The sequence below is a fragment of the Aquila chrysaetos genome, chromosome 9 (assembly GCF_900496995.4).
Source record: "Aquila chrysaetos chrysaetos chromosome 9, bAquChr1.4, whole genome shotgun sequence".
NCBI lineage: Eukaryota > Metazoa > Chordata > Aves > Accipitriformes > Accipitridae > Aquila > Aquila chrysaetos.
In genome coordinates this window covers 16,772,328-16,796,691 of record NC_044012.1, presented here as the reverse complement: position 1 = coordinate 16,796,691, position 24,364 = coordinate 16,772,328, and the positions used below count along the sequence as shown (strand labels likewise).

Sequence of the window (24,364 nt, the reverse complement as noted above, 5' to 3'; positions counted from 1 at the left end):
ATAAGCACACAGCAATACAGTAGGTAAGGGGAACAAAGCAGTGACAGAGCACAAGGCAGAAAAAATGCAAGGACATTTCCTGAAAGCTACGCTCACTGATAACATAAAGTTTAAGCCAGTCAGGGAGAAATCACTTAAGCAGGAAAGAAAGAGTGAGAGAGAATGTGTATCTGTGGGTAAAAGGAAGATGTTTTAGAGGCTAGTGTGCATCATATTTTCCCTGTTGCACTAAATGAAATATAAACTAGAATGGCATGAAGATCCCCAACCCACAAAGTTGCCTGCCAGTGCTCTTCCACCTTCAGTTTTATACCACATTATGCCAGGCAAGCTAGCTACGAATCCAGTTACTTCATCTTGATACTTGCATTAGCCCTACAGGTGAAAACTCGTGCCAGTAGCTTCCAGCAGATGAAAAATCTAACCCATCTATCTCCCACCTTTGGGATAAAAATATTTCTATCCATTTTATCTTGAATATTAATCACATCTTGCCTAGAATTCCTAAGTGACTGAATTTGTGAAATGTGTGCACTTCTCACAAGACATCATTGCTGCTTTCAAAGGCAAAGCCTCTGCATTAATATCGTGAGATACAGAGGAGCCTCAGGGAGCTTTCCTGAGGGTTAGCAATTTGGCCAGAGTGCACAAACATCCCTGCAACATACACAGTATGAATAGGACATTCTTTGTCCTGTCCACATTTAATGAGATGCAACAAAAACTGCCAGATGCTGACAGTTGTCCGATACTGATCTGCTCAGCTCAAGGTACAGATTTGTCCCGTCTAGGAAGCTTCTAACCAAAGGGATGAGAAGGAAAAATGCAGCAGAGCCAAGATTCTACCCCAACGTTTGATGCCTCTGTGACTGGATTTAGGTGGAAATGGCTGCTGTTCATAAAACCACTACATCTGCAAAACCAGGACTTTAAGGTGGATGGGAGGGGGACTTCAAACTGAAGGGGGATTTTTGCAATAAATTATCAAACAAAAGCAGTTCATTAAATTCACAGAGGGCAAACCTTTGCTAATGGGCAGAGGGAAACTGAACACCACATCCAGGCCAGCAAGCAAAACCTTGGAGTATTCTTTAGTTCACATGGAGTGTTCTTTAGTTCACAGAAGATTTTGTACAGAGTTGCTAACAGAAGATTATAAGTAATTTTAGTCTTTTTTTAATCTGAAATTTGACTGTACTGGGATTCACTCACTGGGATAACTTGCTAGCATTTTTACTCTATCCAAAAAGGGAGGCACAGTTTTGTTGTCATTTTTAATAGAACTGGATGCTCCTTCTCCTGATAAATTTATTAAACTAAATACATGTATTTGGACAAATATCCCTAAATCCAAGGAAAGCCAAAACTTCTTTTTTTTTTTTTTAAATTTGCGGCTGAAGAAACAAATGCAGCTAATGATTCAATGTCATTACTGTAGCATTTCAGCAAACACTTCCCTCTGCCTTAGCATGAAACATAAAATCCTAAAACAAATCAAGCCTATACACTAAGATGGAGCAACTAATCTACATTAAAATGCAGCAAAGTTACTTGCTTTTTATTTGTTTTTCCATCCATTAAAATACCAAACTCGGAAAAGGAATAGCACACCTAAATGTGACCAAGATATTAACATTTTTCTTCACTGTAAAAAATTTTAATACTTGAAAAATACATTTGAAATTATTATCACATACTCTGAAGTTTAGTGCAGGTAATATCTATCAGGTAGGTAGAACTCATGATAACAGGGTAGATACACACGATTACACATTTTCAGAGGATAAAGGCCTGTTCTGGACTGGCATCCAAAATAATATTGTACATTCTGTTAGGGAAGAACTAAAACCCCCTTTTTATCTAATCTGTAGATGGCTGCAAGTGTACCTGCAGCTTTTCATAAAAGAAACCACTGTGCTTCTGCATTATTGAAAATGGATGCACTCTGAGTTGCACAGGTTGGGTTCCAGTGAAAGACAACAGACAGGTATTTTTTCAAGTGATGAAATGTATTCTGAAACTTATGGAAAAAAAAAAAAGATAAATTAAATTATGCCCATTTTCCAATAAGATTACATTAAATATATTGGTCCTAAGCAAGCAGGTTAATTCCTACATGGGTACGACTTAATAACTAATTCTATAAGGGAGAAGTTGACCTAGAGCCGATGTGGCAGCAGCGAAGCATGGTGTCTGGCAGGTGGGAGTCAGCAGAGATGGCCACTCTGCTAAGTCACTGTGAGGTAAGAAAGAGATGAATTTACTTCTCCTACCAAATGTACAAACACACATTGTAAGTGGAGTTGAGCCACCCCACAGTTGCTATAAGCCAGAACCCCCTCAGCAGAATGGAGCATGGAGCAGGCAGCATGCTGGAAGCTCTTGCTTGTCGCTTACTCTGCAGGTCATAGCCTATGTAGACCACTTTCTGTAAAGTTGATTGTCTGCTGCTCTGCTGCAAGCTCCCTCCTTTCCTCCTTCTGCTAGGTACTGTACACCTAGTGCCAGCTCAAAGCCGCTTCCTTTAGGAGGAAAAGTGGTAAGGAGAAGCCGGGCTGGTTACGACCTGGTAAACAAGATTGTCTTAATAAAGCTTGGAGCTAATTGAGTTGACCAGTGAAAAATATGGGCTGGAAGGAGGACAAAGAAAGGCAGGAGCTGGCCTCTAGGAAGATGAAAAGGTTTTAGGACACTTCTAGCCAAAAGGCTGTGCTATAAACTGCACTAGTAGGCACAATATTTGCAGATGGGAACTAAAAAGACACTGCATGTCCTCCAAAGAGCCAACAGAAGAAGAAAATTTGAGTAATGGGTGCTACAGATTTGCTTTTTTGTTTTAATATACAAAGTATCCACCCATGGAATCTGCTGACAGTTCCACAGTGAAAAAATCCTGTAATTCCTCTATTTTAACATATTTTTTTAAAAAGCAAGCAAGCATGAAATCAGTGGTTGAGGTTTCCTCAGAGGTACCCAGTGCCTGTCAGGAGATGGGGTTCTTTCCCCTTACCTGAGAGAAGCCCGCTGCTTCTTCTCAGAGCTTCTTACTTCTTCGTTAGCTTTGCTTTCAGCTCTATGCCTGGCACTCTGCAAATCTGCCAAGAGAAAGTACATTATTCTCACATTACTGCCCTTGCTGATCAGCATAACTAACATGCTACATTGCAAATACATTTTTTTCTTGTCAGTAGATCAAGATGTAATGTATCATTTCATGTAACCTTCTCAAAAGTGCTTTTGTCCGCACGACAGATTTTAGGCAGACATAACCTTGACTGTAGGACATTAGTCAGGGTTAGGCTGCAAGCCATGTGGCAGGTTAAATGGAGCCACATTTCACACCGATATACTTGTCCATCAGGAGGGCTCAGTAGTTTGGAGCTCGATGCTGTACTAATGCATCACATAGCTCCCCAGCAGGGCAAATTTGCTTATGTCTGCACTTGACTGAGTGGATGTATATATTAAAACCGAGGTAACAAGGCTCTTCTTTTGGCTAAGGTGCCCACATTTTCTACTGAAGTATCACTTTAAAATAGTTTTAAGTATTTTAATTTAGTACTACTTTACCTGCTGAAGTAATTATGCTGATACAACTATTATTAGAGTGAATATAAGGTGAATAAGCCATAAGAGTATAAGCCATAAGAGTATAAGCCATTTTACAATGGCAGATTCTTGCCAGTACAGAAAAATGTGCAATTATTATGCATAGATTCATAAAGGTTAGTTATCCTTAACTGTTTATTCTTATCTAGCAGCAGTGATAGCTATGCACTAGCAAAAAACTTTTTATACCACTAGATGTGTTTCCCCACAAACTGAGTGCTGTAATATCAGCAGAGTTAAAGTGGTACAAGTCAAAAAGGCCTTAAATCTGCCTTGTAGTACACAAAGACAATTACACAACATATGAGTTATTGCTGCTTCCAAAAAGAAACAATCATTCAGGAGAGGGAACCCTAATTTGCTTAGGAGACACTGAAAGGAAGGTAGGCAATTTTGCACTCAAGATCATAAAGCAGGTTCACGGGGTTTAAAATACCCACATAATTATTTGCCTTTAAGTATATATTTATTTGTATTAACAAAATATGAAGATGGATTTTTAAGGGACTCTTGAAGTTTTTGGTATTTTTTCCAATAGCTGATTGCACATCCTTACCAGTATGATTTAGCAAGATACTCTTTTTCTTCTGGCTGCCATCTGGTGCCACAGTAAGTTTCACTCGCAGAGTTTTGCTGGAACTAGGAGAATGGTTTACTGATGCATCAACTACCTCATAGATGGTATGAAGTAAGCTGGTAATATCCTATAGTTGGATTGAAACACAAAAAGACACACTATTGTGAAAATGGTATGAAACCTACAGCTTTGATACTTATAACTATTTTGGCATTGGGACTATTAAATGCTGAAATATCCTCAGAAGTCACTGAATTTAAGAGAGCTGAACTTGCACGGAACCTTACAAGAAAGGATCCATTTCTCTCTTCTGTTAACCCCCATTTTTTCTAATGTGGACTGTAATATAACTCACAGACACAGAAGGGAGTCATTCAAGTACATCCATATTCTTCTTCATTAAATGGCGTAACATTTATGAAATGAGGCAAACTAGATCAAAACGATAATAAAAGCACAAGGCATTCAGGTTTCCCAAACTGTGAATCAGTAAAATTGTGTTTTGCCTTTTCTTTTCTTTGGTTTCAACAGAACCCAGGGATACCCATTTCTCCTGCACTAAAAATTGAGTTCATATGACCAAAACAAATACAGCAATTGAAGAAAATCTTGGACATTACAGCCTTACTACTTCTTGGGTTTTTATCTTGAGATAAAAGTGGTTAAGTGGTTGATTATATAGAGGAAAACCAGTAAGAGAAGTGGCAGAACTGTAAACCTCAGTTTTGGAAATAAAAGATGTCTGAGTGTCACTCTACCATATGCATATTGGGGTCTAGCTTATTTTGCAAAATTCAAACCAGTTCTAAACTTACATTTTTGAACAGCAGAGATTATGCAGTCAGGCCTTTTACAGAACAATCTTCACACATCTGTTTGAGGGCAATGGGACATGAACAAATGCTTACATGTCTGGCTATATCAGAAAGAACAATAGCCAATTTTAATAAGCCCATTGTTTCAAAGAGAAGAAACACTGTTTAGTAGCTGGTGATGCTCAAAGGTCCCTCAGGTTGATCTAATCCAGCCAGGCTCAAATAGGGTACTACCTTAAATTGCCAGGATAGAAAGGACATCTCTTGGCTCGCTTCTTTTCCCCAAAGGGATTTCACCCAAATTGATTCTAGGAATCAACCTAAGGCCAAAGCATACTGCTCATTGCAGGCTATAAAGATCCCATTCAACTTATATCTGAGATCTCCATGCTGGTCTTCCTATTCCTTGATCTATCCTAGTACCTAAGCTCTTTCCAGATGCCTGCAAGCACAAAGGAAATATCTAAATCATCCTTTGTTAAGTCTAACTGGTTCTGAGGATTAAGAGTCAGGTCTATAAAAATTCAAAAGCTCTATAATTTTTCCTTTGCCCGGGTGTCATGTCCATAGCAATGGCAGCTCAAAGTTTAGTATGCCCTAGTGGGTCCCAGCATTTTAGTAGTCAATATACAACACAGACCTCATTATTTAACCACCTTTAAAGGGGACACAGAAACACTAATGTCTACTCACACAGAATTTAGAAAAATACTGACCTTATGGCCAGGACAAATGATTTTACAGTAGACAATTTTCCAGCTCAATAGGCAGAATGAATAACTAAATCCTAGAGGGTGAGACTTCGTCTTAACATGTACCCTCTCTAACTTTTCTGCACTCAGTGGAATTTCTCCAGACTTGTGAGTTCAAGACAACATATTCATAAAAAGAGAGCACTGTACTTCCCCACTGACATATTTTTTTCTACTGTTGCCAAAAAAGTCTCTCTATACGGGCTGTTACTACTGTGTCAGTAGCTGCTTTCCATCCTTTTGACAAGAACCACTGTCTAAAGCTTGAACGAGGGAGAGACTGCTCAGTGACAATCTGGTGGAAACCTCAAAGCTCTTTAACACATCTCACTTCTCACACTTCTACTCTAATTTGAAACCTAGCCAGATCTCTAAAGAGACACAGCCATATCTGACAGCCAGCTTGAAGGGCTGGATTTTTATTGCATCTATGAGAAAAACCCAACCAAGCAAAAACATAAACAGACAAACAAAACATACCTGTTGCTTTATACACCCTCCGTGAATTATGTTCTAGGACCCTTGTGCTATAATCCTACACCTCGATAAGCCAAACCTTCCCCTTCAGCAGAATATTTAAGCACCATACTTATTCTCAACGGGGCCTCATATGCTCAGCACTTTGGTGAATGGAGCCTTTCCCATACATTCCTCAACAAGTGTTGATTAGCCAACATGGCATCTTTCTACCCAAGGCTACTATCAAGAGGTTATTAACTCTTTCATTCACAACAGTCTATCCCCCTTCCTTTTTTCAGCTATGCCAGATGTTTGTACAAGCTGATCATCTAGTCTATTTTAACTTCAATTGGCAAAGACGAAAAGTCTTTACTCCCACTGTCCTTTTACATGATTTTTTTCCAGTGATGAGGTCTAATTTGCTAACTGGCATACAATCTGCCCCTTGTGTTCTCTGAGGGTCTTTCTCAACAAGCTGCTTGACTCAGCAGTTTAAAAAGTACTCCCAAACGCTGCCAAGGAAGACCAGATGCAGCATTTGTGTGACACATACTTGGCAAGTCAGAAATATGTGTACATACATATCACATCAGGACAATTTACATCTCAGCCAAATGAACCCAAATTAACGTCCAGGCTCCAAGGAGTTTAAGAGGCTGCACAGAGGTATCAGGACACCTTGTGGCCTTATGCTCTGCTGCCTTTGCATTTCGTTCCATGTTTAATACCCAGCTTCCTCCGTGGCGAGCTGAACTGCCCTGCATTCTGGCACTGAATGAACATGGTTGTCAGACTGGATATATACCAAGATCGAGGTTAGGGATATCCATAAGTAACCGCTTAACGTTTATGCTGATCTTTTAAATACCGACAACAACATTTTTATTATAGGATTCATTTACTTGTGGTCCTAATTTGAGGTTGGGAATTCTAGTAAACTGACAGTTCTGATTTGGTCAAACAAGTCTGCTTGGGTCGTTCTCTACTCTGTCACCTACCAAGGTCCTGGTCAAGTAGGTGCCAGCTACAAGTCAGCCTGAAACTCCTGTTGGTTTCCAGTTATAACTTCATAATTGTAACACACAAATTCCTGAGGCACCGATCTGGTAGGAATGGTCTTCGTCAAGGAGTTTTGAACTGTGACTAAAACTACCTTCTCGCAGCCTTTTTTTGGCAGCTAATATGGTAATGGCCTCTTGTCAAATAAGTAGCACTAGACCACTAAAATATATGTTATAAAATTTGTATTTTATAGTTATGTCTATATTTACCTCCAAAAGAATTTTCATCTTCCAGTAGCCTGCCAGGAGACTGAGGCAAGTTATGTTCCCCTTGAAAGCATTCCCACTGAATGTTATCTGTATTTAAATTCCTTAAACAACTGCCTAAAACCATTGAGAAAGCTTTACCTTCTACACACCAGCTTGTGCATTTCACTGACCTCAAGAGATTTAGCATCAAACATCAAGAATAGAAGCTAGTTAAATTTTCCTCTTTTCTGGTACACCAGACAGCAGGTCTCAGAGACCACCTACCAAAGAATCTAACTTTTCTGCACAAAGGATTATGATTTTTACTAGTCACATGATTTTGCAACTGCTTTGCTTAAGACTGCTTGGCACTTCCCACACAAAAAATTTCATCCCACATTTCTCAAACTTCCTCCCTTTTTACATGAAAAAAAACCCCAGGAACATATTTTTCACTGTTTCCCATTTTTCCAAAAATATAATTTGCTTGGGTTTTTTACTGAAATGAACTTTTAAACCATTTCTATTTAAAAATCATTGTGGATTTTTAAACTAGTATATTAAACAGGTAAAGAGAAATAAGAATTAAACAAACAAAAAAAAGATTTCTCTCCTTTATAGCAAATGGATTATATTTAGAGGGCAAGTAGGCTGCATGAATCTAACTAACTTCTGAAGGGCTTCTAGGGTGCAGAATTTCTACTGGGATAGCTAGATTAATCAAGTAAGAAACTATGATATTTTTCCTGAAAGAGGAAAACAAATGCTTGCTGTATAGCATCCAAACAGCCAGCACATGCCATACCCAGATTTATTTGTGGCTTGCTTATTGAACACTACAGTTGGTTTTTCCAGGGCTGAAGGATTTAACAACGTTAATCTGTAATTTTTCCACATCCTATTTTATCAAGCAGCTGATACAACAAAGCATATTAAAAAGAGCAACTTTAATAGATTGCCAGAAATGCTTGCATTAGAAATATCAAAAAGCGAACAGTTAAGGCCACACATGTATGCTGCGCTCGCACATGTATCTGCAGAATACTTTACAGATCTCCAGTAGGAGATTAGCAGGAATCTAGAACATTCAGAGAAACTAATGCGTCTGCAAAAAAGAACAAGAGCAAATTACATTGAAGTACTCTTCATTCCTTACAGAACTCATGTGACTGAGAAAGTCCCTATTCCAGGTATTAATTTTTTACTTCTAAGGAACATTAGTGGTACAGGGACGACCCTATTTTTTCAGTATTTCCAGTATTAGTGTAGCTTATGATCACAGGACTAGTTAGCATAGTAGAGATTCTCTAAAAGAAACGAAGAGGCTTTTCCAGCAGAATTAATTTAACAGAATGAGATATTTGCACCACCACCACCACGCCCCCAAAACACAAAACAACAACAACAACAAACAAACAAAAAAATCCCAATGAGTTTAATAACACTGACAGAAAACATTCAGTTTTATTCTTTTCGTAACTTGTCTGGGAGAGATGTCTTTGGCTCCCGTCAAAACTGAAAGTTGTATTTTCTCTTAATATTTCTCTCTGAGACAAATCCACCACATCTAATGGCTGAAATGATGACCCCTCTGATACAGACGGGCACTACTCCTCTATCTGTTGGTTCCATTGCTCTTTCTGTATCATGAGTTAATACAACATTGACAAACATAGTGAAAACCAGCAAATTTCAAGATAGAGGTCAGGCTGATAAATGGTAGCCCCCAAAAAGCCAGTATCTTTCCCCAAGTCAAAAATTTGGTGCTGAGTTCTGAATGAAATAACCTCAAACTTTTTCACTCATTACAGAGGATATGAGCAAAAATAACTAAAAAGGGAAAGAAAAAAAGAAAGGAAGCATAAGAGGAAAAAATGGGTATTTAGTGTAAGATACAAAGAACATTTTTAGCATTAAAAATGCATGAAGAGAAACATCAATATCAGTTCATTACCTTTCCCTCAGAAAAAGAAAAGTACAAATGTCTCATTTGTACTTTGTTTGTAGTCTGATTTTTACATACAGCAGGATGTTTTTATTGCAACATCAGCTTTGTTTGATCGCATACATTTTTGAATCATTCTTATTTGGAACCTGAAGGGAGTTTCACTTGCTATCTACTCTACTCTAGAAGAATTTCCCTTTTTTTACTTCTGACAAGCAACTTTCTTGTGCGCTTATTCCTGTGCAGCCACTCGCCAAAGAAACTCAATTTTCCAAGAAAGAATTGATTGGGGGGGGGGGGGGGAGGCTAGTATTTATGAAGTATAATTACATTCAGAGAGCTCAATATAAAACCCCATGGATCAAACCACATTAGTTCAATTATCCAAGTTTCAAGTCCGATTACAAATATCCGTGTGAAGATAATTACAGTGCAGCTGTCAGTTCTAAAAAGGCCTGCAGTACATAATGAATTGTCCTCTTATGGCTTATGGAATGAAGGGAAACATTATTAGCCAAGTTTTGTAATATACATGTTAGAGCAGGAAAAGTTATCTCCCACTATACCAAAAGGACTGAAAAATGGTCGTCTTCTATGACAGAAAAAGCAGTAGTTTAATAACATACAGTAATGCTAATTTTGTAATTTGCCATCCCAATAATTATGCTTTCATAATGGGTGTATCTCTTCAAGAAGCATGACTAGATCTGAATTTCTAATTAGAAGGACTACGGAGTAAGTCATACAGACTCTAGGAGGAAATCAAAGCAGTATTAAGTTCTGAAGATGTTGTTAAGATCCAAAAGAAATTTCACTAAGATGGAATTTGAATGCTCTTGCGGTGATTTGTCATTGTGTAAAGCCCAAGGGAAATTTTATCCAGAAACTAAATCCGTATCTTATTTACAATTTTCAAACATTTTAATGAAAAAAACATTTAGTCCACTTGTAAAATTGCACCCCACCTACACATCTCTCACAAACTTAATTTAACACTGTGTATTCCTTTGGAAACTCTCTGGACATGAAGTCCAATGTTTTAAACACAATGACTTTGAATCAAATGAAATGGATGTGGGTGGGCAAGTCACTTCCTTTTTCAGTGTCTCACTTTTCCAACATGAAAAACAAGAGTGATAAGTCTGACTTCTTTTTGTAAAGCACCTCAAGGTCTACAGATAGAAATCTGACTTAAGAAATTTCATCTCTCTGTTAAATCCAGCTATAAATCCAGGAGACATTAAAGTCAAATTTTCAAAGAAGGAGAAAAGGTCCACACTAAGCTTTTCTCACCAGAACACTGGACCTTTGTTTAGAAAAGCTGACCCGTTCTGAAAGCATTTTCATCAGCTCACTAAATGGCACTGGTACAGATCAGCCCTCTTCCTCAGACTGTCTGTTCTGTCCCTGATTCTGCAATGTGCTTCACACACTTTTAACTCAAAGCATGTGTCCCATTCTTTTTAATTGAAACTATTCACATGTTTAATGTTCACCATCGTTAAGTCCTTTGCTGGATCAGGAGTGGAGCTGCTTAACGAACGACAGTATCAGGCCCACTATGTTGACTGCCAGTCTCTCAGGGGCTAATAGAACAAGAAATTCTATGTCATATGAAGAGTCTGAAATTCCTTTTTTGTGGCCAAGATTATCTATGAGCTGCTATCATCAGTCATTCTTGCACAAACAACTCTTAAATTGCATCTGGATTCAACAGAAGAGAACCAACAAGATGGATTATACAAATGGCACTGGAACAGCTTGCAAAAGAAGTGTGCGACATAACTGGGAAACGCTGCAATGGTCCGTACTATTTGTTTCTATCTTTGGTCACATGTAAAGAGCTGAAAATTATCAACCTATCTGGTCCCTTGGTTAAAAGAATTTTTTTTTGGCACAGGTTCAAGCCTGAATGTAGCAACGTCCAGACCTCAGAGCAGTATAATTTTCAATCCCTGCACAGATTTGGTTTCAGTTAAGCTGCAGTCTGTTCTTGTAGCAGGGAGAGGTAGAATTTGGCTGTAACATATTCTCTAAGTACAGTCAAATTAAGCTCTTTGGTGTACCACATAATCACAAATAATTATTGTATACATACTTAAAAGCATATTCTCGTTATGTTCAGCACATGGAACTCCCACTGACATTAATGGGAATTCCATGCCTGAACGTAAAGGACACCCATGTGTGCGGGTTTGGGTTTTGTGTGTTTTTCCCCTATTCTTTGAGAGTCACGATGATCTTGTAATGAAGACTTAGCCTTGGGTCTCGAAAGATCTGGGTTAAATCTGCCACTAGGTTCTTGTGAGACTTCAGGCAAGTTATTTCATTTTTCTGGTCTCTGTTCCCCATGTATTAACAAATACAACACTACTTCCTCACCGCAGCCCCCCTTCTTCTTGCTCTCTCTCTCTCTATCTCATCTTCCCATTTGAAACTCTGGACTTGACCTGTAACTTTTAATCTGTGTATTCTCTTGCATGAGGGGCACAGATTTAATTTGACTATTCAAAGCACTATCAGAGTAGAGACAATGAAAAAAACCTAGTAATGATGTTCATATACATGTTAAAAACCCTGAACAGCCACCATATTAGGCAATTTGTTCGTAAATGTCAAAAGAGGTTTTCTTCAGTCTTCTCGGAGAAAATTCTGCCCTCATTTGGTGTCTAAGGCCACTGTACTTTCAGTATTTACCCTATTCCTTTCAATCAGTCTTTAGTAATTTTCACAGACACCAGCATAAGAGCCAAGAGAGACAAAACCTGCCAATTTTCAGCTGCTTATCTGAAGGCATGGGAGCCAGTAAACACACTTCACAAAAAAGTCAGTGACAGCACATTGCAGTAAATCTCAGCAAAAGACATTCTTCTAGAAGAAGTATCATTCAGTTTGGACAGAAATAGTTCTGAAAAGGGACTGTATTCTAAACTATATATCCTCTTATTTGGCTTCTTATTTGCATGGGAAATATGACTTGAAGACATCCTGATAATAAAAAATACACACAGGTATGGCTTTGACAGCCGTTCACTATGGTCCTCCAGCAAATATCATCAATGTTATTTATACTTGGAGGGAGAAGGCAGTGATCAGCCTAATATTCACGAAAACAACAGAACAGTATGGTTAGTCCTACTGGAAAGAATGTCAGAAAGCAACCTTGCTATTTGGTTAGCTTAACTCTGAAAAGAAGGATAGAAGCCAGAACAATATACATTTGCAAGGGTTTATTTTGACAGTGTGTTTAGTTGTTCAGTTGTTTCAGATATTTTTCCTCCTCAAATGCCAGTACTATTTTTTAAAGGCTAATCCCAGATATTAAACAACAACCAGCTTAAAAAGTGGTACAGTACATCTGAAAACAGTAAACTACTGGTGGGATTGTTTCTAGGAGGGAAGGGTCCATGGAAACTGCTGTTTAAGTTGGCAGGACACCTCTATTTCATAGAAGAAAAAAATGTTCCTGTTATAAAACACTTCTCTTGTTAGCAAATGCTGCACACAAAGGGGCAGCTGTACTTTGCTTACCTCACGTGTGACTCTTCCGTTGTTATCAAAGTCATACAGTGTGAAGGTCCATTCTTGCCTGTTATCTTCCTCTACAGACACATCACATTGCAATTCCTAAGAAACATGCAAAGAGCAGCTGATTACCTAAAGCAAAAGGCCTGTTTGCAGAGGAGACTCTCCGTAGAAGGAGGCTGCTTGCTCGCTTTCTTCCTTCCTCCCTCCCTTGCGGGAGGAAGCTTTCAGGATATGTCCCGGGGAGGCCTCTGTCCACCACAATGAAGGAGTCTCATCTCAATCACATGATAATCCTAACTCCCTTGGGCTAGACTTTAGGGAATCTGCAAGATGCTTTCTACTTCATTGTAGAAAACACAGAAAGGTACAAGACAACTACTCCCTGAAGCTCTTGAAATATAATAAGATTTCCCACTAAAAAGTGAGAAGGAAAGCTTTGCTCAACTCAGGAAGAGAAAGATAACAGAAACAGACTCACAGAACGAGGCGGTACACCACAGTGTCAGGAGTAGTCATTAATACAAAATGGGCATAGAGTACAAGTCCCCACTAGTGAGACCTGTCCTTGACACAGATATTTGATACCCAAAGGCTGTCAGAGTTAGTGCAGTACAGCATCGTGCCACCGAAGCTCCTGAAGTGGAGCCTGCCTAGGACCTGGCAGGTAAGAACGACCTGGGAGTAGCGCCTGGTCCTTATTTTAACTGTGCTTCTGTTAGTGAGAGTGTGGTCTGTGGAAGGCCTGAAAGAATCGATTTGTTAAAGGGAAAAAAAAATCCCCAAACCAAAACCCAGCCTTCGGTCAAGAACAAAGGATGCACTTTGACTGACTCCATTCACCTGGGTGCAAATCTCTCAAGACCTCTGCAATCAGAATTATCCAGGGCCACAACAAGGCGAACCAGAAAAGTTACAGTGCAATTAAAATGAAAGCCACTGTATGCAAGTAAAATAAACAGCTCCAAATAGCTTCGGCATGACAGAGCTCAAAATACCTGGTTGATCTTCTGACTTGAAACCAATTCCCTACAGCAGTTACCGGTACCCCCTGTCCCCTGCCGAGTTCAAAGGCAGGCTTCTCTCAGTTGTAACGAGCCCGGCTGAAAGCTGCCAAGTGCCCCACACTCTACTGTGGAAACACAGTTTCATATTACATAAACATTCCCGGCACCTTTAAAAGCCAAATCACATCCACTTCAGATTTAGACCTCTTGTCTCAACACTTGCGTTTCTGATTCTTTTATACTCTTGAAACATTTACCAGTCTCTTAGCTCCTACCTTACATAGCTGGAAAACTTTCATTTGTAGAACAAGGGGAAAAAAAAAAAATCAATACTTGGTTTCTTGCCACATATTAATACTTCCCTGTCCCACACTGCCTAACATAACATCTTTATGTGAGGATGTGCTCTGCTTAGTTAAGAGCCATGGCAACCTTCCCTGCATTAGTCATGGTGCCTAGTACCAAGTGCTAACCTTTATGGCATGCCAAGAACTACTTGGGAACAAACACAGACTTTGCCGGTACCGTGGAGTTCCAGCTCCTCTGGCACCAACCATGTTGACAGGTGTCCTCCAACGTTCAAATATCAAGGCACTGTTAATTGCAATTTATCATGCCTTTCCTGTCTGCAAATGTCTGCTACTCAAGGTAGAATATAAAATGTGCCTGGAAAAAGAGCTATTGCTATGAAAAAAAAAAAAAAAAAAAGGGCAGGAAATGTCACCTCCCCCCAGAAGGCACACAAGCACCTAGCAATACCTGAACCACCTACGAGAAAGCTACCTCCTTTTAATCAGCATTAAAACAGTAAAAAATAAATCATACCAGACTACTAAATCTGCTTTAGAGAAGGAAACAAACACTTGAGCCATGCTGCAAGGTGGCTGCGTGGTCTTTTAAATAACAGTTGAGGAATGCAAAGCTCATTACTGTGACAGGCTGACAGCACTGAAAGGTAGAAGTTTGCCACATTTGCTGGAGTGCAGAGAGATGAAAATTCATGCTGTTTCTTGCCCATATCAGAGTATCTTCCTCCTCACCAAGACAGACAACCCTCTAGCTGGATGACAGCATGTTTCAATACTCATATTTATTAAATCACTCCCTATATAAGCAAAACCTGTCAACTACACACGATGTCTGGCAGTTTTATGATGTTTGTAAGTCTACAAGGAAATAGACCATCAGACTCATTGCCCTCCAGGATCCTTTTCCTCCTGCCATGTGATCAGATGGATTTCCTGTGTAGCAGGTCAGGGTTATTTCACTTTGGAGGCCCAGGCACAGAAGACCAATGGTTAAGGAAGCTTTCACAAACATCTTTTGCACTAGATGGATTTAACCAAGTGCAATAGTCCATGAAAGTCAATCTAAAGATTTGATAACATGGTAGCTGGCATAACAAATTACTAACGAAAGGATCATAGATAAAGGGTTAAACAAAATGCCTCTTCTTACTATACATTTCACATCCTCCAGAGGAACGATCATCATTTGATCTTCTCCAAACCTGGAAATACATCTCGCTAATCACGTCAATAAGGAGCACCAATAGTAAGACACTGACTTGTGCCAATTCTGCTTCCTTCTGTACCCATTACAATCGTTAGGACCTATATACATGCATCAGAGGGCACTATTTGGTCCATAGGTTATTTTTCTACCATAATTATGTCAGTACAGTGAAACTTTAAAATATAGAGGACTTACTTCAAATTTCAGCTGCTTCTTGGAACCTGTGCGTGCATCACTTTCTTTTTCTGCTTTCTTTTCATCTCCACTGCAAACTCCATCTGTCTTCTCTGGAGGCAAAGCCACTGTGAAAAATATATTTAAGAAAAAATGCTTATAAGGAAATGTCAAAGCAGTCTTATATTTGCAAATCTGCCTTTATATTTAGGGTGAAATTGATTTCAGCAAACTTGTATGAGAGGTTCATTATACTTGATTTGCTTTTGTGTTCACTACACATCTGGGATAATTTCAGCAGACAAGCTACCAACAGCTTTTGGTACACAACCTCTCCTACAAACATCACTAGAGTCACAGGAAGTTCAAACACAGTATTATGAGAATATAAATCAGCAGAACTGTTACTGTAAATAATTGAATAATTTGCAAAATATTGAAAGTTTGCGATGTATTGCAAAAACACATTGCATTCACCAGCAGTGAATGAAGTAATGAACCTGAAATGAAATCCTCATTCTGTTTCAACTTCCTTCCTCAAATACACACAAACCTTACTACCTTCCGAAAAGGTAACACCACCTGCCAAAAAGGTTAAGCTATGTTTTTTCATACATGTATGAAAAAGTATATTTCACCTAGGTTTCAGGTTAAAACATTATGCACTTGCATAATTCAATAGGGCTCATAAAGAACAACAATATTAACATCTATCAGACATATATCACAACATATCATAACATAACATATATCAGATATATAACAGAAAGATACATATACTTCTCATGGATTAAAAGACAAATGCCTAGGAACTTAATAGCTGTGCCTTTGGCTCCTGCAGAGGCACTCAGCCTTGCACATGATGAAACCCTGTATCTGAAGAAAATTAATTCCATATTCATCAGCATTACAAAAATATACAGAGATTTTTTAACCCTACCCTCAGACATTTTAGATATGATTTTTTTATACATCCACATACCTCTGCCAACAATGTTATGCCCATACTTCATTAGGCAAAGCAGTAATCCTGCCCACTCCCCCAAAAATAGAAGATAATGAGAGAATGTGGGTCTTAAAGTCAGCGGTTTTTCCCTTGCACTGCAGCATTTGCATTTACCCAAAGCCTTTATCCTAATGCTATGTAGGAATCGTTTCTTGGGGATGCCTTTGTAAGTGAGATCTCATGTAAGTGCCAGTTCAGTAAAGTCAGATTCCTTACAAAAAAGGAGACATGATCCTCTCCAGTTCAGGATGACCCATTTCAAACTGGGTTTATTCTGTGGCTCTACTGGTGGTCAGCACTACTCAGGTGCCTCCCAAGCACTCTCCCAGAAAAGCAAGTCTCTACCATGCTAGAAATTAAGATATTATATTAGCCATTTTCCAGCATTTTCTTTCACATTTAAAATAGAACAATTAGCTTAGGGAAAAAAAAAAAAAAATCCACCCTTACCATGGCTTTATAGTCTCAGATATTTCAAAAGCTAAGATTTCTGCCACAACATTCACATGGCCACACTAAAATATATATTGCACTTTCTAGTCTTATTTCTTTGTTTAAATTTAACACTATTGTATTACTTTTTTTGGTTTTGTTTTCAAAACTGTGGTATACTATAAAAGATTCTGGATGTGCAGTAAAGAGAAGGGAATAAGGTAGAAACCCTAACCTTTGGAATTTCCTGACTTTGATACTTATTTGCAGTTTTGATGTGATACTAATGCCAGCTTCCCAACACACACATGTAATTTGCATTGTACAAATGCAAGCAGACATAGCATTTATTATACACATACTGACACACTGATACACTTTGATTTCTACTCCAAGCCATGTTAGGATTTCCTACACCAAACATAAGCTAAGCAGGAAAGTCAGCTGAAGGAAAAGAAAGCTTGTTTCACAGCAGTTTCTTCCCTTGTCCTTTTAACCTGGTGTTATCGGATGAGCAGAGACTGTTTCTTAGGAGGTTTTTGTATAGTGTTTATCATAATGAAGGCACATATTAAAATAAATATTACTTACAATACAGAACTTTGAAGTATATCTGAAGAAAGGCCATTTGCTTTATACTCACTTTGTCCATAAATACAAGTCCATATTCCTGGAAGTTCAAAGCTAAGGCCACAAAAAGGCCCCCTTAAAACAGAAGACAGCATTAGCCCAGCCTTGTTGTTTCCTTCTAAAATCAACAAGAAATGAAAAGCTAACATGGGCCTTCATAACAAGGACAGTTACATTGATAGTGGTTCTTCATGACTACTAAATGTGCCCATAGATTTTCAGTGGCTCTTTTGTACCAGCTATCAGTTTCTCATACGAACAGTTCTAACTAAGCTGATAGAAACATTTGTATGAGGGGCTTTTGCAATCCCTCACAATCCCTTACAAGAAACATTTGTGTGACGGGCTGGTATGACCCCTAGCTTCGTTGGAACAGTGGACAACCAATTGAAAAAAAAATCCACCCCTGTTATCACACATACTTTTAAATGTATAAGGGTACCTAATGGCCAAAAGACTGCTACGGTGGTCTTTTAACTGTTAAGGGACAGCATCCCAAATGACATTGGCATGGCAAACAGCATTAGGCTGAGAGCATTGAGGAGCAGATCCTGCACAAGGTGACTATTCCCTGCCCCAATGCTCTTTGTTGGGTTTTTCTGTCAAAACGAAGTGTCTCACAGAGCATCCTCTCCCTTCCACCACTGTGCTCTTGCACCGTGCTGAAAGCTGCCAGCATGTGAAAAGAGCACCAGAGTTCCCCAGTCCACAGGGTGCTTCAGAGAGTAACGGCACAGTTACCTTCTGGTTGCAGGAACAGCCCTTCCACTGGCACGTTTAATAACCTTTCTGGATGTACAGTTTGTGCGTTCAGATAAGAAGCTTTCACTTTAATGTATAATTTAGGTAACAGAGGAAAAAATGTGAGAAGACAAATTAGTCTGCTGAAAAAACAGGAGTTCAGCTATTGGGAAAGGAGGGGATACATCTTGCAGTACACTCCTTGAGAGAGTTTAAAATACTGTATGCCAGAAATTATCCTCTTTGAGCTTTGCTGACCTTTGATCTGAAGAACTCATTGGCCTTGCTGCTCCAGGGAATTATCCTTTGAAATCAGTTACTCATTTTGGAACTCAGATGAAATGGGGAAATCTGGTGATCTCATCCTGATGTCAAGTTTCATTCAGCAAAGAAAAATAAAATCTAAATGAGGAAAGTTTAAAGGGGAATACGGAGGTATTAAAATAATATTTACGAGTGATCAAATAGTGTGTCTGTGCATATATCCTCGGGTGCCTTATCCAAACCCAATGAACATTTAAAAATACATACTGGACTATGACTGTTTTGTCTGAGAAGAGAAGGATAAGTGTTTGGTATCTTGCTTCTATACTTAGTTTTGACTATTGACAGGCGCTCGATTTCATGAAGGATACAAACACATGCTGAACCTACTTATAAATAAAATGAGAATGTCTGCTTGGGACGGTTAAAACTGGCAGCCTGTAAACAGAGATCCACCAGTGAGCCGCATGCCAAGGTTCAGATATACTCACAATGTGAACTTCCTTTCAGCTCTGCCAATGATATTAAACTAGACCAGACAAGATAGCTATCTCAAAGGAGTGTGGAGAATTAATAGACTTGTGTTTCCAAAGTCTAGGCCATCAGAAATAGGTCCATGTACAATATATCATTTGTGCAAAAATACTTACTTACCTCCCCACTCAGATAACAAGTCCTGACAAAGAGAACGCGCTATATAGATGAATACACAGAGAAACCTACCCTTGTTGTGGGAATTCACAACTGGAGAAAAAAAAAAAAAAAAGTATATTTATCACTTCTCATGGGAATAACCATATGCTCTCGAAAACAATGTTCCCTAACAGAATGTTTCATGAGTTGAAATACTGCATATGTTTTCTTTATGATGTTCTCTTTTCTTGTTCATTATTAATGGTCTTGTATTCACTTCTATAACCTTAAGACACTATAAAAATGCGTCTGGACAATATTTGAAATTGGAAAGACAATAAAGGAAAAATATTAACTTGGAAAAATTGTGAAATACCATTCTCTCATGAAAAACAAACTGACTGGCTTAAGTGTACTAGCAGATGTTTCTTTCTAAGATTGTTAATTACTACCACCCAATTGCTTCTAATTGAGGTGGGGGAGGAAGAGAGTGAGAGAATGAACACCAGTTTAAAGGTATTAAGACTCATCCCTGAAGAATTAAGTCTTTTTTCCAGGGGCTTATTCGTTCCTAAGAAAAGATGGGGGTAATAATTCCAAGTGCTCCTTAGGAATCGCTAAAAAATCCCTGAAATTAGGTAAAACTGATTGCTGTGCTGCATGTTGTGAATGACCATATAATACTAAGCTTCAGACAGCCAAACCATTCTTCACTCGCCTTCATGCTGCATCCGAGAATAAGGGGGGAAAAGCAGAGCGCCAAAATACACCTACAGTCAGGTGAAAAAGTGACTGTTTAAACTTTCACCCTCATGCAGGTGGCTTGTCATTTCAGATTTCTCAAAGCCTCGTTCAAGCAAAGCACCATGCTCTTTAACAAATGAACTTCCTTCTCAAAGTAAGGACAGTTTCAGTCTGTTTTTCAACTGTACTTAGCATTTTAGTCAGATGGATTAAAAGGATCCTGTGGCCAGAAACATAAAAGGATGCAACTCTGATGAATGTTCAGGTCTCAGTTATAGCTACCAAGTCCAAATTTGCACAGCAGTTAGGAGAACTCAGGCTAAAGATTAACTACTTCAGAGCCTGTTTGGGATGACAGCCATTCCAAAAGGTATGTGATGGATTACAAGGCCTTAACTCAGAAAGCAGAACTATGGGAGAAGCTATGCAATTCCACAGTGATAAATTATGACTGGACATTACCAGTGACTATTATCTTAACGTCAGGGTCATTACTGTGTAATTTTCGAGAGAAAGCAGAGTAAAGGTAAAATTGGAGAATTGACAAAAATGCCACCTATGAAAGTCAGCATCTGGCATACATGAAACCAAACCCTTTGAAGTGAAATATTATTAGCCTTCCCCTCAAGTTGGATAGGCTGGATTCCACAGCAATTCTTCAAAACTACTACCAGAAACAAAGGGACAGAATTATCTGTACATGGGGAAAAATAACAAACCACACACTAGAACCTGTGAATTGTGGGGGAGTAGGATAAAAGGAAAATTAAAAAATGCATACACATATCAAGACAAGGGGATGAAGTCATAAGCACTTCTGTAGAAGCTCAAATTGAACTTCCAATAGCAATATTTGACTGGTGGAATTGAGTGTCAAACAACCAGTCAAACCGAGCTCAGTAGTAAAATTCCTCTTGACGTCAATAGGGTAAGGGTTTCACTTCCAATTTACAGATCTAGCAGATGCAGCAGAACTTAAAGTCAGAGACTATGAGGACCAAAGGGATAGAAAGACAATTAGTTGTGTTGTTTTTCCTGAAGTCTCTGACGTCTAAATTATCTGGCTCTGTCAACATTTTTTTCATTACAAATCAGGTTCGACAAACATAACTGACATTCTTTGCTGACTGCATGACAACAACCAGAGCAATAATAACTATGTTTCACAGTCCAAATTGAGAAGAAGTCCTTTAATTAACAATTGCATTCACATTCAGATTTCACTTTTAAGTTCTCCTGGAGGCCATGGATTAAAAGATATCACCCCCTTAAGCACACATTTTGGTTTTATTCCACAGAGTTGATTGTAATATATCCCTGATGGAGATAAATTTGCTTGAGTGAAGGTCCTCTTCTCCAGCAGCAAATGAACTTAGGCAGAATAGGACCAGGAAGGGAGTAGCATTCCTGTTCCACAGCCACCAGAATAAGCACATAGAAAAACAGGCTTGTCCTGGGTCAGTGCCAAAAGCGTGTATTCAACTTTCTCTGGTTGAAAGCTGAAGCTGATGAATTAGACACACCCTTCAAAACAACAAAGATCAAGCTGCCTTTTCTGAAACTTACTGTAGGGAAATTAATTGTCCATTTTGAGACCAGTGGGACAAGACAAAACCAATTTAGCAAGAGCTGTAATAGTAGTACTTTGTACTAGTCTGGGATGCGTGTTTCAACCTGAAAATATGGACAGAAGTAATTTTCTTCTATTTCACTGTTTCCTGTTGATGGTCACAACACAAATTAAAGGTTCAATTGCACACCGGGGCGGGGGGGGGGGGGGGGGGGGGGGGGGGGGAGGATTCAAGATGTCACAAGACCTACTGCCGGCACCCAACCAGGGGGAGACAGGCACAGAACAGAGGGGTAGTGACTCAGACCATGTGATGGCTTGCAAAAAAACCCAACAAAAATAGACAACCAAAGTATGTTTTAATCATTCAGGCATCAGATAATGATTCTAACTGACAAGTCACCACTAGGACATTTGGGAATTGCTAAACTGAAATTCACTCAAACACAACATTTTCTCTCCTGAATAAAAAATAGTCAAACTCACAGGTCTGTGCAACACTACCTCCCTTAAAGCTTCAATTCCTTTTGCTAACCCCAATAATTTGACACATATAAGTAGAAGTATTTCCAAGCCTTGATACAGAATCACAGGTTTCTGTCTAGGTCTGGCATCTATTGTTGGCTGTTGAGTTGCGGGGCGGGGGGGGGGGGGGGGGGGGGGGGCGGGGAATTCTTTTACTATCTCCTTACCAAAAAAAGATTTGTACTAAAGATGCGGATACAAAGGACAATATGGTCTCTCTCTGCTAGCTTGGGTGTAACTCATACATGCTTAAACACTAAACCTAGATTTCTCACACTTCTCTGGAGTGAGTTTGCTGAAGGGAGGGAGTTTGCTGAATTTTGCCAGATTATGATTTCTTTTTCCAATTAGCTCCCCAACTGGCTGTATTTCATCAACAGCAACTGCCAGATTAAATGCCTTACTTGACCATCTTCACCCAATACACTTTGATGTTCAGTTCTCAAGCTTCAAAATACCTTTTGGATGAAGATCAGACAGCACTAAACAGAATTACTAATTAATTAAGCAAAGTTAAATTTTAAACACTGTTTGTTGTGTTAGCCAAAAGCCTGAAAAGAACAGTCTTTTTTTCCCCTTCCTCATCGGAGATCAAAGAAGATAGTTTCTCCCTCCCCTCCCCTATCTTTAAAAAAAAGGGGGGGGAGGGGGCGGCGGGAACGAGGGGAGAATCTCCATAAGCTTTGGTCAGAATAGTTCAGGATGATACCTGTAGCAGCAAGATTTGTGTTTGATCATTAAGCATATCAAAAGCCACATTAACAGAATGCAATCTGCTATAACTATCTGTATCATTTAACGTGGGTAAGTACTTCTTAAGTGAAAACTGTCACTGTCATATGGACCACTTACCACTTTCTAACAGCATTATGTGTCCCTGGAGCTCTGAATGGGCCTGCGAAGCATTGAATTCTGTTGCTGAACAGTGACAGATGGGGACACCAACTGATCATTTGTAACTTAAAGCAAAAGAAGAAAGACCTCTGTTCTCTAAAGATGGCCATACACTGATTTTGCTTAGTAACTGGTAATAATTTTGCTTTTTAAAAACCCCTTCTCAGTGTAAGTTGCAGATATGCGTGTTCACCTAGGATTTTCTGTTTTAAATTTTCTTTGTCTCTTTGGATTTTTTTCCCCTGAGATTCACAAGAGAAGAAAAAGAAGAAAAAACCCAGCCACTACATAACCCTTTATTCAAATGAAGGCTGAGTAGGTAATGTTATTAATAATGTAGGCTTTGATATCAACTCACTCCCATCTAACTTAGATGTTCAATGGGAAAATCATGTTTCCACCACCTTTGCTATGATAACAGAGCCTCTAAAGGTATCTGAACTGTAAGATTCATTTCATCAGAATTGCTTCCCATGAGGAATAATGTCACTCTGACCCTCACAAAGCTAGCCTTTTATAGAGAGCAATGTTGTGGACCTGTACTGTAACATTATTTTGGCTGTGATGAATCAGTTGCATATCTGACAACTCTCTCATAGTTAATATTCAGTAGCGGATTCAGTATTCCCACCCTCAGAGCCCTACGTGTTACTCTGAGAGGTGGGGGAGAACAGATATAGGTCCGCAACACAAGTGAAAAGCAATGTAGTGACTAATAGTCCAGCATATATGTGTGCATGCACAAGCATACATCTCTTTCCCTTCTCATACTTACACATGGGTGTGGAATGTTACTAAGGTGATACATCACAAACTGAAAAACATGCAAAGAAATAAAATGCACCAAGGCTTGACCCCACCACCTTATTTATAGTCTAGAGAGCACACAGGATCTCATCACAAGAAATGATTCCCATAGAGCAAACGCAGGTAACCGCTCACCTATGGTACAGCCTAAAGATCACAGAGATGGAAGCCCGCTGTGCTATGTACCACTCAAAATGCAAAAAAGGAGACAGTTTGGAGCATCCCTTCTTACAGGAGGATCCAGCCCTTCCTATTGCTCTAGAGAGCCCATGTGTTTCACAACTGAAGAGTCAGCTTCCTACTTTGAGCTACCCCCTTTGGTGGAAAACGCTGCGATATCCTCCTAGATAGCACCACTGTGAATCCTGGATGGCTCCACTCTGTAAAGGCTCATTAAAATAACAACAACAACAAAAGGCCTGCAACACCACACTTTAGCTTCATGCCTCCAAATCCTTAAGAGGGACTATAACACCCTCCTAAATAAATC

At 39.1% G+C, this 24,364-nt stretch overlaps 1 protein-coding gene across 2 annotated transcripts in view; it reads right to left on the bottom strand.

Annotated features, from left to right (window-relative positions):
* The window catches only part of NKD1 (NKD inhibitor of WNT signaling pathway 1), a 115,564-nt gene that overhangs the window by 9,932 nt on the left and 81,268 nt on the right, over positions 1-24,364 (bottom strand). For both annotated transcript variants that reach the window (XR_003925130.1, XM_030026426.1), the window contains exons 5-8: positions 15,650-15,756; positions 12,939-13,034; positions 4,166-4,313; positions 3,011-3,095 (exon numbers count right to left, since the gene is read on the bottom strand). Coding sequence is in view for 1 of the 2 variants with exons in the window: in XM_030026426.1 (XP_029882286.1) it covers positions 3,011-3,095; positions 4,166-4,313; positions 12,939-13,034; positions 15,650-15,756 (436 nt within the window). In the remaining variant the exon portion in view is untranslated. The remainder of the gene's footprint in view (positions 1-3,010; positions 3,096-4,165; positions 4,314-12,938; positions 13,035-15,649; positions 15,757-24,364) is intronic.